General features: G+C 39.3%; 1 protein-coding gene across 1 annotated transcript in view; it reads left to right on the top strand.

The window, feature by feature from the left end:
• Positions 1-4,426, top strand: part of SHROOM4 (shroom family member 4) — a 201,829-nt gene extending 197,403 nt beyond the window's left edge. The window contains exons 8-9 of the mRNA XM_054718521.1: positions 2,889-3,158; positions 4,142-4,426. Of these exons, the coding sequence (XP_054574496.1) occupies positions 2,889-3,158; positions 4,142-4,411 (540 nt within the window). The 3' untranslated portion in view covers positions 4,412-4,426. The remainder of the gene's footprint in view (positions 1-2,888; positions 3,159-4,141) is intronic.
• Positions 4,427-27,285: the final 22,859 nt, after the last annotated feature.

The following is a 27,285-nucleotide window of genomic DNA, read 5'->3' on the forward strand; positions in this document are numbered from 1 at the left end:
AGAACTGACTATAGGAGAGACAAATTAAAAGACACAAGCAGTGCTTCCCTCAAACTTACAATCAATAGTAGGAGAGTAATCAGGTGCACACACAAGAAACAGAAAGTGAACAACTTCAAATTACACAATAGGATTCTAATTCTAAACATCTGGAGAGTTCAGAAAAGAAAAAGATTATTGAGAGAAGACTTATGGGGACAGCGGTTTTCAGCAGGAAGGGTAGAGACAAAGCTGGGCTCTGAAGAAGGAATGGGACTGGCCAAAGTAGGTAGAACTGCATAAGCAGATCAGAAACACAAGAATTAGTGTTGTGAACACAGAGGAGGGTGAGGAGCTAATATTGAAAGGTTCTGAGGAGTGGAATCAGAATGGTAGAGTGGGGACAAACTGAATAATAATAATAATAATAGCAGCCAGCTTTTACTGAGCATTCAGTCTGTGCTAAACCCTTAGCATTCATTATCTCATTGAATCCTTATTATAATTCAATGAAGTAGGTACTGCAGTTGTCCCCATTCTGCAGATAGAGAAAGTAAAACTTCGTAAAGAAATTCACCTAAGGTCACACAGCTAGGAAGTGGCAGAGCTTTAAGTCAAATGTAGTTATTGAAACTCTAGAACTCAGACTCTTATTGAAAAGGCTTGAAAAGTTAAGCTGAGGGGGTAAAAATCTAGCACAATGCCATGAACACCAGAGGTACTTAAATGGATAGAAGGAGATTGAATAAAGAAATAGGCAAATACTTGATGACAATGCTTTTTTAACCTATGTTCTCATAAGCATTCCAATTTCTGTTTATTAAACAGTATTTATTTATTATTTAATTTATTGGGGTGACAGTCAATAAAATTTATAGGTTTTCAGGTATACAATTCTATAATTCATCATCTCTATACTGTATTGTGTGTTTACCACCCAACGTCAAGTCTCCTTACGTCACCATTTATCCCCCTTTACCTTCTTCTACCTCCCCCAACCCCTTTCCCTCAAGTAATCACCATACTATTGTCTGTGTCTGAGATTGTTTTGCTTAATCCCTTCACTTTTTTCACCCAGTTACCCAATCTCCTTCCCCAATGACAGCTGTCACTCTGTTCTCTGTATCTATGAGTCTGTTTCTATTTTGTTTGCTTGTTTATTTTGTTCATTAGATTCCACATATAAGTAAAATCATATGGTATTTATCTTTCTCTGACTGGCTTATTTCACTTAGCATAATACTTTCCAGGTCCATCCATGCTGTGGCAAAAGATAAGATTGCCTTCTTTTTTATGGCCACAAAGTATTCCATGGTGTAAATGTACCACAGCTTTCTGTCCACTCATCTATTGATGGGCACTGGGCTGCTTCCAAATCTTGGCTATTATAAATAATGCTTCAATGAACATAGGGGTGCATATATTCTTTCAAATTAGTGTTTTGGGATTCTTCAGATATATTCCCAGAAGTGGGATTGCTGGTTCAAAAAGCAGTTCCATTTTTTATTTGCTGAGGTCACTCTATACTGCTTTCCACAGTGGCTGCACCAGTCTGCATTTTCACCAACAGTACATGAGGGTTTCCTTTTCTATACATCCTCTGCAACACTTGTTTGTTGATTTATTGATGATAGCCAATCTGACAGGTGTGAGGTGGTATCTCATTTTGGTTTTAATTTGCATTTCTCTGATGATTAGCAATGATGAGTATCTTTTCATATGTCTATTGGCCATTTGTATGTCCTCTTTGGAGAAGTGTCTATTCAGATCCTTTGTGCATTTTTTTAAATGATGGTCTGGTGTTGTTGTTTTTTAAATATATCTATCTATATATAAAAACCTAAGTGACCATTATGACTGGTCAACCAGACGACTGGTCGCTATAACATGCACTGACCACCAGGGGGTAGACCCTTAACATGGGAGCTGCCTCCTGGTAGTCAGTGCACTCCCACAGCCAACCTCCCACAGTCCCTCCCCACAGCTGGCTGGCCCCGATCAGCCACAATTGCCGGCCAGGCTGAGGAACCCCACCCATGCACGAATTTGTGCACTGGGCCTCTAGTTTTTGATTTCAGAGGGGAAGGGAGAGGGAGAGAGAGAGAGAGATCAATGATGAGGAAGAATCATTGATCAGCTGCAACGTACTGGGGATGGAGCCTGCAACCCGGGCATGTACCCTGACTGGGAATCAAACCGTGACCTCCTGTTTCATAGGTCACTTGCTGCTCAACCACTGGGCTGGATTGTTTGTTTGTTTGTTTGTTTGTTTTTTGGTGTTGAGTTGTCTGAGTTCTTTATAAATTTTGGATATTAACCTCTTATCAGATGTATTGACAAATATATTTTTTCATTCAGTGGGTTGTCTTTATTTTTTTTATGGTTTTTTTTGCTGTGCAAAACATTTTTAGTTTGATGTAGTCCCATTTGTTTATTTTTTATTTTATCCATTGCCCAGAGAGATATATCAGAAAAAATATTGCTATAAGAAATGTGTGAGATTTTATTGCGATGTTTTCTCTAATATTTTTATGGTTTTGAGTCTTAAATTTTGTCTTTAATCTATTTTGAATTTATTCTTGTGTATGGTATAAGAAGGTAGTCTTAGTTTCATTTTTTCAGCAAGTATTTATGAAGTTACATTTGGTATTAGCCCATGGGCATCACTTGTCTAATGCCAAGACATTTCATAGTGACAGAGATTCCTCCCAGATTCTAAAAGATGGGAGAGAAGACTGTCCTGAAAACAGAAAATTCTCATGTGACTTGCTCAGGTTTCTTTTGTTTCCAGTGACTAGGGTAGAGCCCACCATCTGTTACTTGGATCCAAAAACATGGGTTACAAGAACATATCAGTTTCTGACAGTCCCCATCCTCTTCCTTTGCTTTCTTCTCCTTGTTTCTCCTAGATACAGCTTATTGAAAGCATTGGCAGAAAACTTTCTGTCCTACGGGAGGCCCAGCGAGGATTGCTGGAGGACATCAATGCCAATTCTGCCCTTGGGGAAGAGGTGGAGGCCAACCTAAAAGCTGTCTGCAAGTCCAATGAGTTTGAAAAATATCGTTTGTTTATTGGGGACCTGGATAAAGTTGTCAACCTGTTGCTGTCACTCTCTGGACGACTGGCCCGGGTAGAAAATGCTCTCAACAGCATTGATTCAGAAGCTGACCAGGAGAAGGTAGAGTTGGAGTCTCTTGGGTGTGGATGGAGGGAAATGCCATATGTGTTTTCTTGAGGCTTCCTCTTTCAACTTTGGGTAGTCTGGGAGGGAGTAGAGCATAGTGTTATGAGTGTGAGCACTGGTTTTTAAGTGCCTTGAAATTCTGGCTCTACCCCTAATTAGCTGTGTGACTTATAGGCAACTTACTTAACCTCACTCTGTCTCAATCTCTTAAAAATGGGATGAACACACTCCATACTACATAAGGTTTGAAAATTAAATTAGGTAATTCATGTTAATGTCTTAAAACAGGGCCTGGAACAGGGTAAACATTGAATCAATGCTGTCAGTAGTAATAGTAGCAGCGGCAGCAATCTCTCTCTTTCTCTCTCTCTCTCTCTCTCTCTCTCTCTCTCTCTCTCTCTCTCTCTCTCTCTTTTAAAGGGCAAGGTCTCATCAAGTATTTGAGATTGGGAGACTGTCAGTTCCACAGGTTGGGTCAATTTGCATACATTCATGAACCCAAACTGCATTGCCTTTCCCTATGCAAGTGTTATTAGATAAAAATTTTATTTTACAATAAGAGGCACATAGGCATGTGCCTACACACATGGCTACACATATATACCCACACAGAGACTGATACCATTTTAAAAGCATTCTTGCAGTGATGGTTGTTCACCAGATAGAAGGGGCCTGAGCTAGCTCTGTCAGAGCCTTCCCTCATATCTACCTCAGAGATAGTCCACTAATTAAAGATAGTTTAGCGATGGAAAAAGGGAATTGCATATCCCCCTGGCCAGAATCACTTTCGTGTATATTCTCCCCCTGCTACAGGAAAGAAAAGCTTTTGCATGAAGGTGGACTTCAGGGCAGGAAATCTACGATTGATCAGTTAGCAGAATGCGTAGTTGCTTTGTGGCAGCATGCCCGGTGGAGCAATGGGTTAGGCTGATGACTGGTAATTGAAATGACTCTTAATTGGTTTTCTATTTCCCCAGTTGGTGCTGATGGAGAAGAAGCAGCAGCTGACAGGGCAGTTGGCAGATGCCAAGGAGCTGAAGGAGCACATGGACCGGAGGGAGAAGTTGGTGTTTGGCATGGTCTCCCGCTACCTGCCTCAGGACCAGCTCCAAGATTATCAGCACTTTGTGAAGATGAAATCTGCTCTCATCATTGAACAGCGAGAGCTAGAAGAGAAGATCAAGCTTGGGGAAGAGCAGCTCAAATGTCTCAGGGAGAGCCTACTCCTGGGGCCTAGCAATTTCTAATTCTGCCAGCAGACTGCCCACATCATCACTGCCCAGCCACAATGGGAAGTGCTTTCAATCTTTGTTAGCAGTTCGTTAGCAAATAGCAGTTAGTTAGCAGTTTGTTCCATATCCTCTACCCTGGATATCTCTCACTGCCCCTTACCAAGCAGTATGCCCAATCAGCTAGGTCACTCTGGGGAGACCCCAAACTTCTACCCTAGGAAGTAGAAGCAAGAAGTAGAAACTGTAATGGAGTGTGATCATACAACCACACTCTTTCCCACAGTTTGCACAGCAAGCACTTAGCACACACAGAATCAACGAAGTGCCTTCATTCTTCTTTGTAGTAGGATATCAGAGACATCATGCACTCACCACCCACCCACACCATAATCAGCCAAGCTCAAGGCCCAGTCATTTCCCACAGAAATTTGACTGTCTTGAGGGCATTTACCTACTGGAATTTCAGGGCTTTACTCAAGCTTTGCAGTGGGAAGCAAAGAAGGAGAAATTTTACTTAACAGAATGTGAGCAAAGGATTTGGGATCCCCAGATGCCCTGCTGGGTAGAGCTAGGCTTAATGAAATTGGTCCCATCCCCACCTTTACCAGCATCTTCATAAAGGGAAAGAGGCCCACTATCAGCCCTGGCTAGTGTGGCCCTCCTCCTGTCCTAAGACTTTGGACCTACCACTTCCTATTTCATCTTGCCTTTGTATTGCTGGAGTTACAGATGGCTACCCTAAGGGCTTCCCACTATGGGCCATGAATAGCTCGGCTAAAGCTGACTTCTGCATACATGTTTCATTACTGGGGGGAAGGGGTTCTTATTATATTTTAAATGTCCTTTTGACTTTATTTATTTTTATTGTTTTTTCTTCTTTTTTAACTAATAAGGTGAGAGGAGGGGAGTTAGAAAGGGAAAAGTTAGCCCAGAAGGAAAACATTTTCTATAGATCAGCCTGAATTCACCATAGCTAGGTAACCGGTGTCAAGGCTTTGAATTATTTCCACCATAGCTGACAAGTATTTAAGAAAGTTCTCACCTTGAACTCAGAGCTTCTCCAGTGTGGCCTGGTCCTATACTTCCATTGAAGTATAGATAGCCATGAGCTTAGCATTCCCCAACAGGGTCCAATTTTTTTTCTTACTTATTTTTCCTTGAAACCAAAGAAATCTGAAACTGACCAAGGTCCACCTATTTCTTCAAGTCTTCAAGCTAAGGAAAAGGCTCAGGAGGAACTCCTCTACCTAATTGCTTTCTCAGCCTGTGGTCTGGCTCAGGGAACCAAAATTTGTGGTAGCAGAAAGCTCTAGTCAGGGCCAGCCCCCCAGTACAAATTATGAACCAGCCAGGATCTGAGGCAGACAAACAACTGATGCTGCTGCTTTTGCCTAGTTCCTGGCACTGGTAGCCAGTTTCTGTCCTGGGAAAGCCTTCAGGTGATGGCAGGAAGGTAGTTGTGGCCAAATTGTCTTGTTATACAGCTTAGTTCCCTATTCCTTGCTAACTAGCCCATACTTGGTATTGCCCAGCCCTTCCCAGCATCCCTGACATCTGTTCTAGTCATTGCTGAGTTTCTCACTGTCTTTGGAGGTTAACTGTAGCAGCAGGAGTGCCTCAATTGACCAAAAGAATTTGCCAAGGAATTTTGCTGCTGCTACAAATACTGGTTCCTAACTTCCGTTTCCTCCTCATTGTATTTGAAAACAATAGAAGAATCTTGGCCAGCAGGGTGTCCTGGGCTGGGGGGGGGGGGTGGGGTGGGGGGCTGAGTATGCTCTTAATATACTGCTGCTGTCAGAACTACTGTTAAAATGTCAACCTGCCATTCTCCCCCCCAAGTGGAGAATTCTACTTTATTCAGGAAGGCTGATGGCTTGTAAAGGGCTAGGTTTACCCAAGCCAAGGTTGAGGAAGGTGGAGGAGTGCTTTTAATATAAGCTGTGGCTGCCATGTTTTTAAAAACACAGGCTCTAAAATAAACAATGAGCAAGATTGAGATGAGGCCAATGTAGTCCATCATCATAAGATTGTATGCTTGTGTGTGTGTGTGTGTGTGTGTGTGTGTGTGTGTGTGCGCGCATCCAGAACAGATTTTTGGAAATATAGGCCCATAGAAAAAAGTGATCACTCACCTGGACACTATGGCCACAGTCTTAGTTTTTCTAGTCAGCGATAGATTGGTTGTACCTTAAGTTTATCACACTAAAAGTACTATCGACTCATATTTTTGTCCCTCATGCCACCTCAAATTATTTTAGAGTTGGAATCAGAACAAAAGGATGCTTACTTGTATACAGAGGGGCAGTTCCAAAGATCTTAATAAAATAAACCCAAAATTATATTACTCAATATAATTAATGCCCAGCACTGCTAACTTGGCAGTCCCACTGTGAGTGATAGTGCTATAAAGCTGTCCCTTTTACTTCAAATGCTGAGTCTCTCCTCTGTTCTCATGTCCTGGGCTCTGCCCTCCACAAAGGTCTGCCAGAAGGAAGAAGTTTGGAAGGCAGGCCAAGGGATTTTCACAAAGCGTTATTGGTCTTGAAGTCTGCCCTCTCCCTTCAAATACTCATACAGGCCCCAGTGTGTAATAGGTAAGTACAGTGGTTGATATAGAGAGAGGAATCAGTGCAAGAGCTACTATGATATGTCCCTTCTAACTCCCCACTCCCAGAGCCTTGGGTAATCAAGTCTCCTTGAATCCTACTAGCTGCAGACTCGGCCAGGGTATAGCAGTAAATGCTCAATGGGAATCCAACAGAAAGAGACAGAGACACTGAAAATAAAGTCCTTGCAAGGGAAAAACTGGAAGCAGAGATCCAAAGAGGGTGAAAAGGTGAAAAGCCTCTTTTAAGACCAGGTTCAGGTTCTATTTTCCATTTAACCTCATGTGCCAAAAAGTTGTCCAGGGGCACTAGAGCCACAACGCCAGCCTCCCTAAAGGCGCTGCTCTGCCAGTAGCAAGTTTCAGATGGAGGAAGCTGGGCACATTTCTGGCCACTTCCTCCTGTCTGCAGCTTGGTGACTCCCGCTGTGTTTGCCAAAGGAGTTATCTATGCCAATAATATTTCTGTAACAGCATATTATATTCTTTGAAGATTAGTAGATCTTTAGAGGGGGGTGGGGCAGGGGGCAATTTCTATAGATAAAGAATCAGTGTTTGTTGTACAACTGTTGGGGGTCATCTATCCCATGTGAAGCTATTATTTTTCTGAGTCTTAATTGTTTCTGCATTTGTGTCCTCCACCACTCCCTTCTTGGCTGACATTGATATGCCTGTCAGATTGTCATCAAGGGTTATACTTCAATAAAAGGTGCTAAGGACAAAAATAATTATCTCATGTGTTTTGACTGAGGTGATGGAAACCTAATATCCTACTGAAAACTATTAGAAAGGAATTTGATCACTTATCCATAGTTCTTCATAGGTAACCATTTGACCAGAGCCTTACCCACATTCCTAAATCCTTAACCTGGCCCCTCAAGGATTGCATTGGTACTATATCATTCATTATCCTCAGTAAAATAATTTAGAATTCAGGAGGAGTCAACAATAGTTTTAACCACAAGTGTAAATCTCAGCAGTATAAAGAGTCCAGTTCTGAAGTCTGTTCTGATCAGAAGTGAACAACTTTCTATACCACCTCTAATCTTGAGTTCTGTCTACTAGTATCATCTTCCTTCTACCTGATATTCTGGTCTCACACCCTCACTCTTAGCAACATAGCCAAGATAACCTCAAGCTTTAGACCCAAATGCACTCGAGGCAACTCTTCTCACCCTGAAAAACTTAATTTTTTTTCTGTTCCATATATTGTTCATATCCCAACTGATATCCTATTTCAGATATCCAGTGTGGGGGAGTGGAAAGAGCCTAGCTTTGGCATTAGCATGAACTATGTTCAAATCCTGGTTCTGCCACTTAGTCTATGAACTTGGTTATTTGCTCAACTTCTGATTTCCTTTTTATCTATAAATGGAAACAATAATATATATTTTACAGGGTTGGTGTGGCTTAAAATAGTAAGTGAAAGCTACCAGCTACCTACTGAGAAGTTGTTAGAAAGGCATAATCCCAGACTCCACCCAAACCCACTGACAAAAGTCTGCATTTTAATTAGATTCCCAGGATATTGATATGCATATTAAAGGTTGAGAAGCAGTAACCTATCACAAACATGCTCAATACATGGTAACTACACATTATTCTAGTCCTGATTTACTCAATAATTCCTTCTGAATCCTAGACATATTCTTGCTCTTCTCATACTGCCTGCCTAAATGAGTTCAGCAAGGTTGCATGATATAAGGTTGATATATAAAAGCCCATGTATTTCTATACATTAGCAATGAACAATCTAAAAAAATTAAGAAAACATTTCCCTTTACAGTGGTATCAACTTAATAAAATACTCAGGAACACATTGAACAAAAGAAGAGCAAGTACACTGAAAACTACAAAACATGGTTGAAAGAAAAATTTTAAAATCTAAATAAGTATAAAGATACCCATGTTTATGGATGGAAAGACAATATTGTTTAAAATACATTTTATTGATTTTTTTTTTACAGAGAGGAAGAGAGAGGAATAGAGAGTTAGAAACATCGATCAGCTGCCTCTTGCACACCCCCTTCTGGGGACGTGCCCACAACCAAGGTACATGCCCCTGACCGGAATCGAACCCGAGACCCTTCAGTCCGCAGGCTGACGCTCTATCCACTGAGTCAAACCAGTTTCGGCAAGACAATATTGTTTAAATGACAATATTCTTTAAATTCATCTACAGATTCGATGCAATCCTTATGAGAATCCTAGCTGGCTTCTTTGCATAATTTGAAAAGTCAAACTTGAAATTCATATGTAATTGCAAGGAACCCAGAATAGTTAAAATAATCTCTAAAAAGAACAAAGTTGGAAGACTCACACTTCTCGAGTTCAAAACTTACTACAAAACCACAGTAATCAAGACTGTGATACAAGCACAAGGTTAGATATATAAATAAATGGAATGGTATTGAGAGTACAGAAATAAACCCTCACATTTATGGTAAATTAATTTTTGATAAGAATACCAAGGTAAAATGGAGAAAAAATAGTTTTTCAACAAATTATGTGGGGACAACTGAGAAACCAGATGGAAAAGAATGACGTTGGACCCCTGCCTTACACCACATGCAGAATTAACTTGAAATGGATTATAAACCAAAATGTAAAAGTTAACATTACAGAACTCTTAGAAGAAAACATAGTAGTAAATCTTCCTGACACAGGGTTAGGCAGTGATTATTTATAACTCCAAAAGCACAAGTGATAAATAAACAAATAAATTGAAGTACATCAAAATTAAAAACTTTGTGCTGCAAACAATACTATCAAAGTGAAATCACAATCCACATAATTGGAAAAATATTTACATATTGTATATCTAATATTAGACTTTTATTCAGAACATATAAATAACTATTAAAACTCAATGATAAATAAAATGAGAAAAGGATTATAATAGACATTTCTCCAAAGAATATATGCAAATTGCCAATAAGTACAGGGAAAGATGTTCAACATTAAAGACATACAAATAAAAACTATAGACCTAGCAGGTTTGGCTCAATGGATAGAGCGTCGGCCTGCAGACCAAAGGATCCTGGGTTTGATTCCAGTGAAGGGTACGTACATTGGTTGGGTTACAGGCTCCTCCTGGCTCAGGCCCTGAGCAGGGCTCATGCAGGAGGTAACCAATTGGTGTGTTTCTCTCACATTGATATTTCTCTCTGTCTTTCCCTCTCTCTTCCACTCTCTCTAAAAATCAATGGAAAATATCCTCAGGTGAGGTTGAAAAAAAAAAACTACAATGAGAAACTGCCTTATACCCACTACAATAGCAATAAGAAAAAGACAAACAATAACAAGTATTGGTGAAGATATGGAGACATTGAAACACTCATACATTGCTGGTGGAAAACAATTTGGCAGTTCCTTAAAACATTAAATATAAAGTTTTTAAAACTTTTTTTAGAGAGAGGAAGAGAGAGAGAGAGAGAGAGAGAGAGAGAGAGAGAGAGAGAAATATAAATTGGTTGCTTCCCACCTGGGACCCATCTGGGGATTGAACCTGTAACCTTGGTATGTGCCCTGACCAGAAATCGAACCAATCAGCTCTTGACCATATTTAACTCTTCTGTGCCTGGGTGTCCTCTTCTGTGGATCAGAGGTAACAAAAACACATACCTCATTGATTTGATGTGAGGAATTATTGAGTTAATCCATGAAAAGTGCTTAAAACAGGGCCTAGAATAAAGTAAGTACTCAATGAATGTTAACCATTATTATAAAGTTAAAGTAGAAAACAAATGAGTTTCTTGGTAGAGCTGGATATGCGGTAGGTCCTCAGTAAAAGGTGGTTCCATTCCTCACCCACCCTGATCTGTGCCCCAAGTCAGGATTTCCTTAGACTTGCAGAGAAAATGTTTCAGACTAAGGAAGTCACCATAGTAAGTATAATTTTCTGGCAGGCTTATCTTTTTTAAAAGTTATTTTTTAAAAATATATTTTATTGATTTTTTACAGAGAGGAAGGGAGAGGGATAGAGAGTTAGAAACATTGATAAGAGAGAAACATCGATCAGCCGCCTCCTGCACACCCCCCTACTGGGGATGTGCCCGCAACCAAGGTACATGGCCTTGACCTGAATCGAACCTGGGACCCTTCAGTCCGCAGGCCGACCCTCTATCCACTGAGCCAAACCGGTTAGGGAAGGCAGGCTTATCTTAATGGAAACAATGTCATCATCTGTTAGCTGTCTCTACCGCCATTTCCCAGAAAATACCCCATTAAGAGCAGTAGGGTACAAATGATTTTACATGTGGACTACTTGGACTCTGATTTGAGGATAGTGTAGGAAAACCCTCTACTTTTTTCAAACCTCTCTTTAGATTTGGAGTCTACTTAAATATTGAATTCCCTGCCCGAGGTTAGGCAGTTTCACATATTTTTATTTCCACTATGGTTTTCTATCAAACTATACACTTTTAAAAACTTTAACTTAATCTTTACAAGAGCTCTGTGATTTTAAACACTTACGTAGAAATTCAGAATTTTGTCAGCATTTTTACTGTATGTAAATTAAACAAAAGGGATATAACTGTAATGTCATTCATTCAACTAATATGGTAGGTATTGGTTTATGCTGAGGAGAACCAGCAGTGAATGAAATAGGCAAAGTGCATATTCATAGCACATTTTATCCTAATGAAAGGGACATACACAATTACGTGATACTTTATATATAAAATACACATACATACATAATCATTTTTTACCCTGTACAGAGGCAAAACAGATTTTTCCTTGATGCCATAACTATTACTAATAGGCTAAATTCATGAATCTCTTTGCTAGTGTAATAAGTAAAATATTTCATATTAATTTTCAGCAGAGATATTATTTTATTACTAAATAAAATTTGTATTGTGATTTTTTAAAATGTCTAGCAAAAGGATGGCAACCCCTTAGCACTAAAGAAGTCAGATTAAAATAGCTTAGAAAGGTTGAATTCTACTATTGATAAAGACAACCAACCTATATCACGTGGAAATCTTGACCATTTTGTGCATGGTTCAAACATGGCCACAGGCTAAAGGGTTCTGGCAAAAGCCTCTCTCCTACTGGGCAATGTAAACCTTAGAGAATATGCTCTAATTGTAAACTGTTTATGTTTCTTAAATATGGCACTACATCCTGGATTTGCTCATTGCTATTAACTGAGTAAAACAACATGGTTTTGAATTCTCATTTTCTCCCAGCTACTGATTTTTCTACCTAAAAAGGATAATTAATGGAACTCACTTTCTCAGGTGCTGAGTTGGTCATATTTTTTGCAGAGTAAATAATTTGGGAAAAGGCCATCTGAGTGAAAAATATTTCCAACTTGAAAATGCATGAGGTTAAATGTGAATAAGTCAAAGTGCTAAAAAAATAACAACATGTACCCTGAGTTGTCCACATTTTTTAGTTTGACAAAAGTAAAATAGCAGAACCGATAGTAGATATAACAAATGATAACTTGTAATTGAGAGAAATCTCTCATACTGGCTAAGCTTGAACAGCTACCATTTAGAAGTCTCACAAATGACTATATATTTAAACACCTTTTACAAATATAAAACCTTTATTTTTCTTTTAGGAAAGTAGATTGTGGTAAGAGTGAAGAGGGACAGATAGAGAAGAGTAATGAGACTGGATAAATTAGGTAATGCTGTGTATTTAGAACAAAATTTTGGTCACTTCCCCACAGCCTGGTAGCTATTAAGTCCTGTTGAAGAATCAGTTACTAAAACTTTTTGTAAACAAATCCAGTTTTGACAAAACATGGCCTAAACCATGTCTGTTCCTGAAACAATCTGAAAATGAGGAAAACCATGTGTCTCCTGGACCTTGCTAGAAGGCACTCAAAACCTTTATACCTACCCCGACTCTGATAGTGTTCCTTTATCAGTTCTGCAAAGGGGGTACTTTTGTGGTTATTAAAGAGAAGAAATAACATCCTACCTGCTTCCAGGATCTGAGTATAGGGTACACATAACACCACTTTTCAAGCCTGACTCCCAAATGGCATATAAGGCCAGTTCCCTCTACCTGGCCTCACTGCCCACAGAATAAAGTCCAGACTCCTTGTATACAAGGCCCTTCATAATCTATCTCTTATGTACTTCTCCAGCTATGACTTCTGACACCTCCTCACATTCATCCTTAGTTCTTGCCAGTTCTCCTAACATGTTACACAGTCTCATCCCTCTGTGCTTTCACAGAAGTAAATACCTCTGCCTGAAATCCTTCCCCTGATTTCTTCCATTAATTGCAGCTCGTCATTTGATACAACTCAGATTTCACTTCCTTCAGAAATATTCCTTTATTATACTAATAACAGTGTATGATGTTTGGGTAAGATAATTGTTTATGCTTTCTGTCTCTCCCTTTAGGCTGTGGGCTTCTCAAGGGCACCAATTTATATCACTAACATTTAGTGCAGTGGCCCTAGCTCATATTAGGCAATTCAGAAATGTAGGGTAGTAATATTTATGAGAGAGATGCATTCATGACACACTTGCTGTAGGATTCATATTTTGGAGATATTTTATGCTGGCTTATTCGCAACAAAATTATTAAATACTAGAGGCCTGATGCACAAATTTGTGCATGGGTGGGGTCCCTTGGGGTGGCCTGCGGGGTGGCCTGGCGCTGCCCCCTCACTTGCTCCACCATCCCGCCTGTGGGGGGATCAAGCAGGTGCGGACCCCCTGCCTGGCTCCCTCAGTGCCTGGGAGCCAGGCAGGGTCCTCCTGTGCTCCCTCACACCTGCCTTGGCCTGGTGCCACCCGCTCACCTGCTCCACCATCCTGCCATGATCCTGCTCTCATCCTGGCCCATCGGAGCTGGCAGCGCCTCCACTGCAGCCTGCTGCCAAAGCGGAGTCACCAAAGCCCACCATGTTCCGCGCTGCCCCCTGGTGGCCAGCACACGTCATAGTGAGTGGTTGAATTCCCGGTCCAACTCCTGGTTGAGGGGACAATTTGCATACTGGCTTTTATTATATAAGATTGGGATCTCTTAAAGTCTAGTCCCAGTTCCTCTTCTCCTTGTTCTCTCTCTTTCATGTGTATGTAGTTGATTCCTAAAATTTATCTCCAGTTCAGGTCTTCTCTTAGTTCCAAAGCTTCATATCTGTTTGGATGCTCAATGACACTTTAAACCCCATATGTCCAAAACTGAACATGTGATCTTTCCCTCTAAAACCTGGTCCCCTACAGTGGTCTTTATATTTCAATGAATAATAACCCCTATCCAACCAACTAAGAAAGACAGACATCTTAGAGTGATCCTACATCAAAATATTAATGATAATTTTTTTAAATGTTAGTAGTCAATTTTTTAAAGTTTATCATTATAATCTGGAACAAAATTTTCAAGCACTGTCACACTGCCTACCATACTGTTGATTTCTCCTCAACAGCATTTTTATAGTCACAACTTTACATTTATCTGTGTGACTTGTAGATTAATGTTTTAGTCTTATGCTAGATTATAATCTCCAGAAGAGCAGGAACCTGTGTCCAGTTTTCTTTATAATAGTTGTTTTGGTCAAATAGAGTTCTTGGCTCCCACATCCCCCTTTCTCCTATGCATCCTCACCTCACATAGGAAGGGGAAAGGTTAATATCATAAAAATGCATCAGAATTATTCTATCAGAGATAATCAGTAAATAGCAAGAGAGGGGTTTATGAAAAAGAAAGTTCACTTTAAAACATTTAATAAATGTGAAAATTTGGAAGCAACATAAATATCCAACAGTAGGGGAATTATTAATTTTGCATGGTACATATAATTCATGCAGGAAGAATAGATACCATTCCTTTCTTTGTTAGGTGATTACCCTGGCCAGAGACACAGACTACAAATGAGACTGCAACCCAAGCATTACCACCTGCATTTCCTAACAATAATAGTGTAGCTAAAAAAATAATGTACTTTGGAGTCAAACTCTAATTCTATCAATCTTGGATGGGCAAATGGAGGTCTGCCTATCTCAATGAGGTTTGTCTAAAGCAGTGTTTTTCAAACTGTGCTCCTTGAAATACCAACAGCAGCAGCATCTGGGAACATGTTAGAAATTCAAGTTTTGAGTCTCAACCCAGACCTACTAAATCAAAATCTATGGATATGGGGCCCAGCACTCTGTTTTAACAAGTCCTCCAGGTGATTCTGATTCATCTTCAATAGGAGATCCCAAATCCAAATCACATCTGTTTTACCCAAGTCCCATTTTGGTCTCCAACCACCAGGTGGCAACCTTTGCCTAAGGTCCTATGAGTTGACCAATGGTTACAGTAAGTGGATGTGGTCTAGTCACCTAACTGTCCAAAGGGCAGTAAGTGGTAATGTGATATAGGGATGTGAAAAGAAAAGTGGGTGATGGAAAAGTAAGGAATGAGGAATATGGCTGGAGGGGGCTTTATCGCTGCTTTGAGCTCAACAAGTTAGCTTGGGTAAGGAAGACGAGGTGGTGGTGTTCGAGGTGCTGGTATCAGGTTGTGTAACATTTAACAATTCAGTTCATTATGGGTATAAAGCAAGGTACATAAATGTTAGTTTGTGGGCAACCAATTCCATCTATGCTTTTCATTTTTATAATCCCTAGATACCACCCAAAAGCAAGCACCAGCCCACACATCACCTTACCCTCTTCCCACCCTTGTACTCTAATCATGAATTTCTTACCCAATTCCCTTCCCAACATTGATTTCCCTCTTTTAAGACCTTTCCACAGTTCTTCCTGGAACCCCATTGCACAGTAAATCAAGCTCAGCCCATGGAAACATAGAGATATTGTGGTTGCCCCTCTTTATCCTTCCTTAACTGAGACTTGGTAGTTCCCTGAATATTCTACTTTCCATACAGCTCTCTTTGGTGAAATCCATTATTTTTCTTATTCCTCATAAATTATAGGATTTGACAAAGATAGCAGAGAATGGGAAAACCCCAAAACAGAAATCTCAATGGAGGATAACATTTTTCTCATCTCTGGCAATGAAGACATGTCATCTAGCACTTTAGCTTCTCAGTTTTGTTGCTTCAATTCTATTTTACTTCAGCCACTATAACCCATAACTACACAGTGGATGATTTTATCTACATGAAATCCACACTGGAAATCTTTTACATACATATAAATATTTTATTGATTTCAGAGAGGAATGGAGTGGGAGAAAGAACTAGAGAAACATCTAAGATGAGAGAGAATCATTGATTGGCTGCCTCCTGCACGCTCCACACTGGGCATCGAGCCTGCAACCCAGGCATGTGTCCCTGACCAGGAATTGAACCTTGACCTCTTGGTTCATAGATTGACGTTCAACCATTGAGCAACGCCGCAGGGCTGGAAATCTTTTTTGACTTGTTTATCTTTTTCTTTTTTTCTGCCTTCTATAGAATAGATGGAATTTTCTTCTTCTGGTTTAAAAGTTATACATTATATATTTGTCTTTATTGTGGTTTCCCTTAACACGCATGTTTATTTAGTCATATTAATTTATCAATATCTATGTTTTCCTTTAAAAAATACAAGTATTTGAAAATGTTCTTATGTCTTTTGGGTACCATCACACCTTCTCTATCATTTTGAGAAGGCTTAAAAAGTGAGGTCTGAGTTACTATGAATATGCTTTTTCTTCTGTTTTGTTTTGTTTGTTTGTTTAATTTTAATATCAGCAATAAACTATACCATGATATTTATCATGCTCACTTCCCATATCTCTTGCAGCATCTCTTTTTCTCTTCTAATTTGAAAACCTCAAAAATTGCTGTTAATGAGGATTTTTGTGTGGCTAGCCTTCTGAGACATTGTATGACCCAGAATATTTTATTAGTTTAATACATTTAAATGAAAAAGGAATTATATGCTCAAAGTCCTTTTAAACACTGCAAGTCTAGTCCTTTAAAAAGATTACTTGATTGTCTTCTTGTACTCAAATTTGATAAGAAGTATGTTATCAGTTTAATTCTTTGCTTTGTAGAATATTTTATTTTTCAATCTGGAAGCCTTGAGAAGTCTTCGATATTTTTTAAAATATATTTTTACTAGAGGCCCAGTGCATGAAATTCGTGCACTGGGGGTGGGGGGTCCCTCAGCCCTCAGCCCTGCCTGTGCCCTCTCACTGTCTGGGACCCCTCACTCCCTACCGCCTGCTTGCTCACTGCTCCTTACTGCTCAGCTCGCTGCTCCTTAGAGCTGCTGTGGAGGTGGGAGAGGATCCCGCCACTGCCACTGCACTCGCCAGCCCTGAACCCAGCTTCTGGCTGAGTGGCGCTCCCCCTGTGGGAGCACACTGACCACCAGGGGGCAGCTCTTGTGTTGAGCATCTGCCCCCTGGTGGTCAGTGTGCATCATAGCTACCAGTCGTTCTGGTCATTCTGCCATGTAACAGTCGCTTAGGCTTTTATTATATAGATTGATTTCAGAGAGGAAGGGAGAGGGAGAGAGCTATAGAAACATCAATGATGAGACAGAATCCTTGATTGGCTGCCTCTTGCACACCCCCTATTGGGGATCGAGCCCACAACCCAGGCATGTGCCTTGACTGGAATCAAACTCCGGACCCTTCAGTCTGCAGGCCAATGGTCTATTCACTGAGAAAAACCAGCTAGGGAAGTCTTTGATATTTTAAAATTCCATTTACCTTATCTTTCCTAGTCTGTGTTTGAAAAATGGGGAGAAGAGAGGCCCAGGTACCACAGAACCTGTTGATCATTCCTATTTGTTGCCACTTTATAGGCAACTGCTATGATGAAGGCTTTATCCTGAAACGCATTGAAAGAAGCAGCACTGTGAGGAGTCCATGTCCTAGGTTCTAATACACCAGTCTTGGGGATTTGAAAGGGATGGAAGAATGAATGTCTAATGAAGTAATCCCCATCTGTTTTTAACAACCTCCCACCAGTCAACCAAGCAGATGGATTGGGTGGGGTTTTGTTGTTGTTGTTTATTTGTTTGTCTTTTTATTTCTGCCCTGATATGCTCTGATTTATCCACAGTGACTGATAACCGTGGTTTGGGATGTTTCCACTGATTTCTGAAGTGAAGTGGAAATTAAAGGAAACACTAGAGAAAAACTTCAAAAGCTTTCCTCAAACTTATCCTCTCTCTGATGCCTCCAGCTACCCTCTATTCCAGGCTGCTAAAGGAAACCATATTGCTATGCAGATTGAAGCCACTGCAAACTTCTTTTCTCAACTGGGCCCTCAACACCAGTCAGCTACCTCTTCATTTGTTAGCTTCCTCTCCCATTTGTTCAGTGCCATTCGAATATTCACCATACTTGTCATGCCCCTCCAATCCCACTTCTTTTCAGCACCTCACACAACTCCAGAGTCATCCTCTCATATGTGAATGGCAGTCCTAGAATACAACATGGAACACGGTTAAAATTATAGCTCTAGTTGTGCTATACTGCAGCCTTGCAGAGACTTTGGATCTTACTTCAAAGGCAAATGAAGGCAATGAAATGACAAGAAAGGAAAATTATAGGCCAATCTCTACATCCAGTAAACATATCCTTCAGGAATAAATCAGAAATCAAGACATTCTCAGATGGAAAAACTAAAATAATTTTCCATTGGTAGACCTATTCTGTGCTTAAAGGAAGTTCTTGAAGTATAAAAAATAATTTTTAACCCTTGCTGGTTTGGCTCAGTGGATAGAGCATCAGCCTGTGAACTGAAGGGTCCCAGGTTTGATTCCAGTCAAAGGCACATGCCCTGGTTGAGGACCTGATCCCCAGTAGGGGTCATGCAAGAGGCAGCCAGTCAATAATTCTCTCTCATAATTGATGTTTCTCTCTCTCTCTCTCTCTCTCTCTCTCTCTCTCTCTCTCTCTCTCTCTTTCCCTTCCTCACTGAAATCAATAAAAATATATTTAAAAAATAAAAAGTACTAATAATTTTCAAAACAAAAACTTTTATGTGCATGGCAGGGTGAGATACTACTAAGTTAATGTCCAAATACCCTGCTCTTTACCTTTTCCACAGAATGGATTAATAAACAAAACAAGGGACCAGGATGTTTGGAGCAAGTGTCAGGTTGTAGTGGCTTTAACAAGCTCCTAGGTAACTGCAATACACTCCAGAGTTTCATCTAAACTCATCATGGACATGGGATGAGTTGCCAAGACAGAGAGGAAGTTGTACAGCTTCCTTCAGGGGAAGTAGTGAATTGGAACCACTGGATTTCTAGTTTCTACCTCTGTTCACACCGAGCACCTAGGTAGTGACAGGGCCTGGATGGTTATAGCCATGAAGATTTGGGTATTAGGCACTTCAGCCCTAAGAACCTCAGTGAAATGTCTTATAGCAGAACTTGGTATGGAAGGGGTACAAGGAACGACAGAGCTCATCTCTGAATGGATAACATTGGCTGGAAGAGGAGCAATGAGATCTTTGTTGCCAGACTCCTCCTATTCTTTTCCTGGACTGCCCAAACCCCCAAATTCTGCAATAATTGAAGTGAGGTGAAAAGATCCCAAAAAGCAATTGATATTGGACTTCTGGCCAATGCTGTTGAGTGGGAACTCATATAAGATTTATGTTTCTAATTTAATCCTATTATTTTCTAATTTTTATTGTACTTTTAAAATTGGATATACAAAACACTTAATTTCTAATCATTTGTAAGCTCAAAATAGAGTTAAAAACCAATATTATTCATCTGCTAAATATATTACTAACTCTGAAGCTACCCTAAGTTCCGCAACAAACCTTCAGTCCTATACCTCAAAATTGCTCAAAAATGAAACTTTCAAAATTATAGTTATATTAACAAAGCCACTATATTCAAAGTTTATCCCAACACTAGCAGTAATATAAACAAAGCAAAGCCACAGTTACAATAAAATTCTATTTTCTCTATTTCACAAACCAGAGAATTAATTTCATTTTAATTAAGACTTTAAAATATAAGTTATCTTCTGTTAGGTGGAGAATGCAAGAGGAAGTATGCTGTGAACAGATGATGTCTCTCCCTCCATCCCTCTTTCTTTTTTAGAAAACATTTTAAAATATGTTTTTATTGATTTTAGAGAGAAAAGGGGAGGGAAATAGAGATAGAAACATCAATGATGAAAAAGAATCACTTATCAGCTGCCTCCTGCGTGGCCCCACTGGGGATCAAGCCCACAACCGGGCATGTGCCTTGAGCAGGAACTGAACCGTGACCTCCTGGTTCATAGGTCAATGCTCAACCACTGAGCCACACTGGTTGAGCCCTCTTTCTTTCTTTAATGTATATTGATATCAAAAGATTTATAAAGATATGTAACAAACTCTTAAAATAACAAATAAAATAAAGTATAGGTTATCTTATTTTAATTTTTTTTTAAATCCTCACCTGAGGATATTTTCCCATTGATTTTTAGAGAGAATGGGAGAGAGGGAAAGACAGAGAGAAACATTGATTGGTTGCCTCCTGCACAGGCCCAGACCAGGGCCCTGCCCAGGGAGGAGCCTGCAACCGAGGTACATGCCCTTGACTAGAATCAAACCCGGGACCTTTCAGCCTGGAGGCCGATGCTCTATCCACTGAGCCAAACTGACTAGGGCTTATTTTAATTGTTAATTAAAGGTTTAATTTGAGATCATTATAGAATCATATGGAATTTTAAGAAATAATCCAGAGAGATCTTGTGGACCTTTCACTCAGTTTCCCCCGATGATAATGATAATACAATATTACAATAGTGATATTGACATTGATACAATCCACTAATCTCATTCAAAATTTTCCAGTATCACTGTTACTCATCTATGTATTTAGTTCTATACAATTTGTCCACTTGTGTAGGATTGTGTATCCATCACTACAGTGAAGATACAGAACAGTTCCATCGCCTCAAGGATCTCTTGTTTTGCCCTTTTATAACCACACCCACTTTCCTTCTGCAACTCTCCCCTGAACCAAAACCGCCCTGACAACCACTAAATGTTCACAATTTCTTTGATTTTTGTCATTTCAAAAACTTTAAATAAGTGAAATTATACAGTACATAACTTTTTGGGATTAGCTATTTTTCATTCATCATAATTCCCTGGAGGTTTTTTCTATTATATTTTTCAGTTTGCATTTGGTTCTTTTCTATAACTTCTATTTCTTTGCTATGATTTTCTATCATTTGTTTCTAGCATGTTCATAATTGCCCATTGAATCATTTTCATAATGGATTCTTTAAAATCTTTGTCAGATAATTCTAACATATGATTCATCTCAGTGTTGGCGTCATTTGAATGTATTTTCTCATTCAAGTTATTTTCCTGGCCCTTGATATGACAGGCGATTTTTTTAATGTATTCTGGATATTTTGGCTGTTGTGCTAGAAATTCTAGTCCTATGTAAATCCTCTACTTTAGCTGGCATTCTCATTTAACTGTAGCACATAGGTCCTGGGCTACTGTTGTGTGCATTGGTTCTAATAACAGTTCAATTTTCAGAGCTGTTACTGTGCTTCAATCTGCTTGGAGTATCTGGTGCCTCTGTGGCTCCCACTAGTCTGTGCTGATTCTACCTATGAAAACAGAAGGTACTTCTTTCAGATTGGATTGTGTGATGCCTCTAGCTAGGGAACAGGAGTCTCCATAAAAAAGAACACTTTCAGAATTTGGCCACGTGTGGCAGGATCCCTCCTCCCATGACATGGCCAGTCTTTGTTGGGGAGAGTATTCTCAGATCCATGGACACAAAGAAGTTCCTAAGCTGGGTCACTAGTTCTGTAGGCATCCCACTTTCAAGAAACTCCCTGATCACCCAATACCTGTCAGTGGTGATGGAGAGTCTCAATAACTACAGGAACAAAGGGATTTATTTCCAGGATTCCTAGTCATACTTAGAAGGGGAGAGCAAGGTATAAATGAGTTTATGCCACCTTTGCTGGACCAGAAGACCTTTTTATTCTCTTTTATGATAGTTAAGATGTCTTAGTATTGAACTAATCTCTTCCCTTTTTTAAAATTGTACACAGGATTTTTAAAATATTGTTCTTGCTTTACATCTAAGAAACTTGTCACCTCTCATTTCTACAGCTAACTGGATTACTCACCAATAAATGAACTGAGACAGTTACTGGTATTTTTATTCAATGTTATCATTTTTAAAAAAGACAAATCTCCTTTTTTATGTGTAATATACAGAAAAGTGAATAAATCTAAAGTTTACATACCAGCAAATCATCACAAAATGAACACACTCATATAGTATTTCTTTTGATTAAAAAATAATCTGGAGGTATAGTTCACAAAAATAAGAATATACTTAACACTACTGAATGACACACTTAAAATGGTTAACATTCTAATTTCCTGTTATGTGCTTTTTACCAAATTAAAAAAACTGGAGGGCATTATGCTAAGTGAAATAAGCCAGTCAGAGAAAGATAAATATCACATGATCTCACTCATTTATGGAATATAATGAACAACATAAACTGATGAACAAAAACAGACCCAGAGACAGAGAACCATCGATCAGACTGTCAAACCTCAGAGGGAAGGTAGGGGAGGGTGGGGGTAAGGGGAAGAGATCAACCAAAGGACTTGTATGCATGCATATAAGCCTAACCAATGGACACAGACAACAAGGGGATGAGGGCATGAGTGGGGGGATATGGAGGTAATGGGGGAATAAGGGCACATATATAACATCTTAATCAATAAAGAAATTTTTAAAAATAAAAATAAAAAAAGAATCTGGAGAGACAAAACCACTAAATTCTGAAAAATATCAATAATATCTCCAGACTCACAAGCTAGCAGAGGTCACTGGAGCAAATTCCTAGCATATACACTCTATGTCTTCAGCTCTTTTTCCTCCCACATATTTGGGGAAACCCACATATTTTGGGTTTTCATCTTTTAGAAAATTAAAGAAATGTGATACCTGTTGCATTTTAACTGTATGGATAAAGCAAATAATAGCTACTCTAGTTGAAGTCCAAGTTGTGTAGCAGCCCTGCCCTTTTCACTTGACTTTTCACTACACAGTCATCCTGTCATCAGAACCATTATACAAATTAGTGAAATAAAATAGGTAAAATGTCTGCTACATGCATATGTTCTTTAAAAACTTGTTGCCCTTGCTGGTTTGGCTCAGTGGATAGAGCGTCAGCCTACGGACTGAAGGGTCCCAGGTTTGATTCCTGCCAGGGGAACACGCCCGGGTTGCGGGCTCGATCCTCATTAGGGGACGTACAGGAGACAGCCAATCAATGATTCTCTTTCATCATTGATGTTTCTGGCTCTCTTTTCCTCTCCCTTCCTCTCTGAAATCAATAAAGATATATTTAAAACACACACACACACACACACACACACACACACACACACACACACTTGTTGACCATGTGATAAAATAAGAGGGTCATAGAAACTGGCTTATATTATAAACATGATGCTGACATCTTTAAAGAATAAAACCAGGGAAGAACAGTCAAGAATGGGACTTATGTGCCAAGTACCATAAAAAGTGATTTATAAATGACAACTCATCTAACTATCTACAATTAATGCTAAGAAAGGGGTACTAATAATTTTCCCACTTGACAGATGAAAAAACTGAAACTCAGAAAGATTAGAGCAACTTGCCCACTGTCACACAGTAAAAAAAAAAAAATAGAACTAGGGTTTGAATTATCTACTCTTTATCCCAGAAGTAAAGCCAACCATGTCCAAATAATAAGGCTCAAACACCTTTTCATGAAGTCCAATACTCCAGTCCCACAGATCTTCCCAGACTTTTCTCTCTACTTCTTTACCTTGTATTTTACTCCCTCTCTCACCCTTCCCCTTTCAACCATTACACATTTACACCTGCTGTTCCTCACTTCTATGCTTTGTTCCTACTGCCCTCAACTTGGCATCCTCTCCCTCTCCCATTTACATGGCTAAATCACCTTTTCTTGGAAATCTTCCCAAATCTAACTATCCCTGTTTCCATAACTTGCCCACTCCCATATATTCCCACTATGCTTATTTATACTGAATTGCCATTGTATACTTACTTTTTATGTAAGCTTCTTGAAAATAAGAAACATTTTCTATTCATCTATATTGTATCTAACATGATTTCTGGCACATACTTGTTATCCAATAAATGCTTGTTGAACGAGTAAATGGACTCTAGTATTTTTACTCTTCAGCCATTCATCTATTCTAGTCTGAATTTTGGAACCGTATTCTTGTGCCAACCACCTCTACTGCTATTATTTACTTAATATTTTCTTTAACTCAAGTCTCTTTTTAATATTTTAAAACAATTCAGTCTTGTTCTAAGCAATATTTGTGAAATCGTGACTATGTACTGGAAATATATATTCTAATATACATTAAAATGAACACATAATAATTGAAATTCAAAATGATCACCTGTTTACTGCCTAAATCATCCTGTAAATCTTCAGTGCCACACATATCATGCTTAAGGAAATAATCATCTAATGTCACTGTTGTTGTTGCACTAAGCCTGGAACTGATGGGCAGAGGAAGCTGAGAAGGGTAGATGGCAGCTGGATTACTTTGTAATAATTATCACTAGGACAGGTGACTTAATACTGAGACTATTTTGATTGAGGCAGGAAGTCCCTAAACAACAGCAGTTGCCCATGGTACTGCTTGACCAGTCTCTGGAATATGGCATCCCAGACTTGATCCCGGGATGCCTACATGCTGCAAGGGGTTTAGCCTAAGCCATACCTGGTCCAATCACAATGCACCTGCTCTGTTTAAATTGGGCTCTGGCCCCAAGTATTTATTTATTTATTTATTTTTAAAAATTTATTGTTTAAGGTCGTGGTTGGCAAACTGCGGCTTGCGAGCCACGTGCGGCTCTTTGGCCCCTTGAGTGTGGCTCTTCCACAAAATACCACGACCTGGGCGAGTCTATGTTGAAGAAGTGGCATTAGAAGAAATTTAAGTTTAAAAAATTTGGCTCTCAAAAGAAATTTCAATCGTTGTCCTGTTGATATTTGGCTCTGTTGACTAATGAGTTTGCCGACCACTGGTTTAAGGTATTACAAATAGTAGTACATTTGTCTCCCTGGCCCAAGTATTTAGTTCAAGCCTTTCCAGAATGGCATATAACGTGTAGTACTGAACATGAAGCACTATAGCCCAGTGCTGATTCTTAACTGGGTGACCAGGAGCAAATTTTCTGAAATTAAGTTTCCTTATCTGTAAAACTGTCAGAAATTCTGACTTAATTGGTGCAGTGGAGATTGGGCACTGATAGTGTTTTTCAAGTTCTCCAATATGTAGCTAACGTTAAGAATGACTGAGTTAATTAGAGAATTAAATGAAAGCATGTATAAAATACATGATATACAATAAATACACAAGAAATATGAGCTATTATTAATATGATCATCATCTACTATTAAGTTTATTCATTGGTTACCTTTTCTAGTTTCCACTGTAGTAACTTGCCTTACTCTGGCAAGGTCATGCATCTCTAACACCAGACCAGGCCAGCTTTGTGAATCATGTTTTATGGCTTTGAACCTTATCTTTTACCCTCCTAGCAGAACCTCTGTGATGAGTCCCTGTCACTGGGAACACACGTACTCCACACATCTGGTTGAAGCCACCTGTGGTCAGGTTTACGGGTAATTGTGAATAAGACCTCATATCCTGCTTCTCTGTGGAATTTGAGATGCAGCTGGTGGTCCTGGCAATCACATGCTTCCTCTTTCTCCCTCCCTCTTATCCAGGGACATCAGATTATAAGAGAACAAGCTGTTCTTCTGTCTTACTAATGGGGTGGGGAGAGGAAAACAGTCCAGCTATATGCCTATGAGTCGCATATGAGCTGCATATAAACCGCAGGTGAGTTCACTGTTATGGAGGGTGTTTTGCCTTTTTTTCCCCTTATTATCAGTCACTGAAGCTGTTTTTGAACCTAAGGAAGGCTGGTAATGTGGCTACTTGCTAATAATTACTCAAAAAGCAATAGTTAATGTTTATTGAATGCCATGCACGGTGTTAATGCACCTATTTATGGATGATCTTATTTAACTCCCAAAGCAATCCTTGGAGACAGGCCCTATTTTCATCATCTTCATTTTTTCAGATAAGAAGACTGAGAGGCCCAGAGAGGTAAAGTAATTTGTCTTATGGTAGCAGGTATAGGATCCCAAGAAATCTGGCTCCGGAGACTGTGTATTTTTACCCAGATCTCCAGACTTAATTCTAGAGATGCAAAAGACGTGAGAGTTTGACCAATCCAATCCCCTTATGCTATCAGTGAGGCCCAACTAAGAAAAGGAACATTTTCCTGAACCATGGGCATCTTTTAAGAAAATTTACTTAACAAATATTTATTGAGCACCTACTAATGCCAGGCCCTTTGCTAGTTGTTGCAGATATACAGGTGGTTTTTTTTAAAGTAAAAAAATCTATACCCTAATGAAGTTTATATAGTAGGGGAAAGACATATTATAAACAAATTAATAAAATAAAATTTATATACTAGAAGTTGATAAATACCATAAGAAGGAAAAAAAAAAAAACACAAGGAAGAGACCAAAGGAGTATAGGGGTGGCTGCAACTTTAAATAAAGCAATATCAGGGAAGATCTCACTGAAGAGGGCATTATTTCAATTAAGACTGAAGGGGTGAGGAAGTGAATTATTTGAGTATTTGGGGGAAATTTTTTCCAGGCAGAGAAACAGCTAGTGCAAAGTCTCTGTGGCAGGAGTATGCTTGTTATTTCCAAGGACCAGCACAGAAACCAGTGTGGCTGTAAACCGAGTGAGCATGAAGCAAAATAGTAGGAACTGATGTTGTAGAGCTAAAGAGTGCACAAATCATGCAGAGATTTGTAAGTCTTTGTAAGATATTTGCCTTTTACTCTGAATGAGATAATGTCATTGAAGGATTAGGAACAGAGAAGTGATATAATCTGACTTGAGAATTAAAATATCCTTCTGGCTGCTATAAGGAAAACAGACTGTAGAGGGGTAGAGGCAGAAAAAGGGAGATGAGTACAGAGTCTATAGTGAGTGAATGTTGGCTTAGAACAAAGTGGTAGCAGTAAAAAGGATGAAAAAAAATGATCAATTTCTAAGTAAATGTAAAAGGTACACCCATAGAGGAATCCACAGGCAACAAAATCTCAGACATATGCCACAAGAACTTCTTCACTGACACTGCCCCTAGGGCAATGGAAGCTAAAGAGAAAATTAACAAATGGGACTACATCAAAATAAAAAGCTTTTTTACAGCAAAAGAAACCATCAACAAAACAACAAGAAAGCCCACTGCATGGGAAAACATATTTGCAAATGCTATCACTGATA

This window comes from Eptesicus fuscus, chromosome 1 (assembly GCF_027574615.1).
Source record: "Eptesicus fuscus isolate TK198812 chromosome 1, DD_ASM_mEF_20220401, whole genome shotgun sequence".
Classification (NCBI taxonomy): Eukaryota; Metazoa; Chordata; class Mammalia; order Chiroptera; family Vespertilionidae; genus Eptesicus; species Eptesicus fuscus.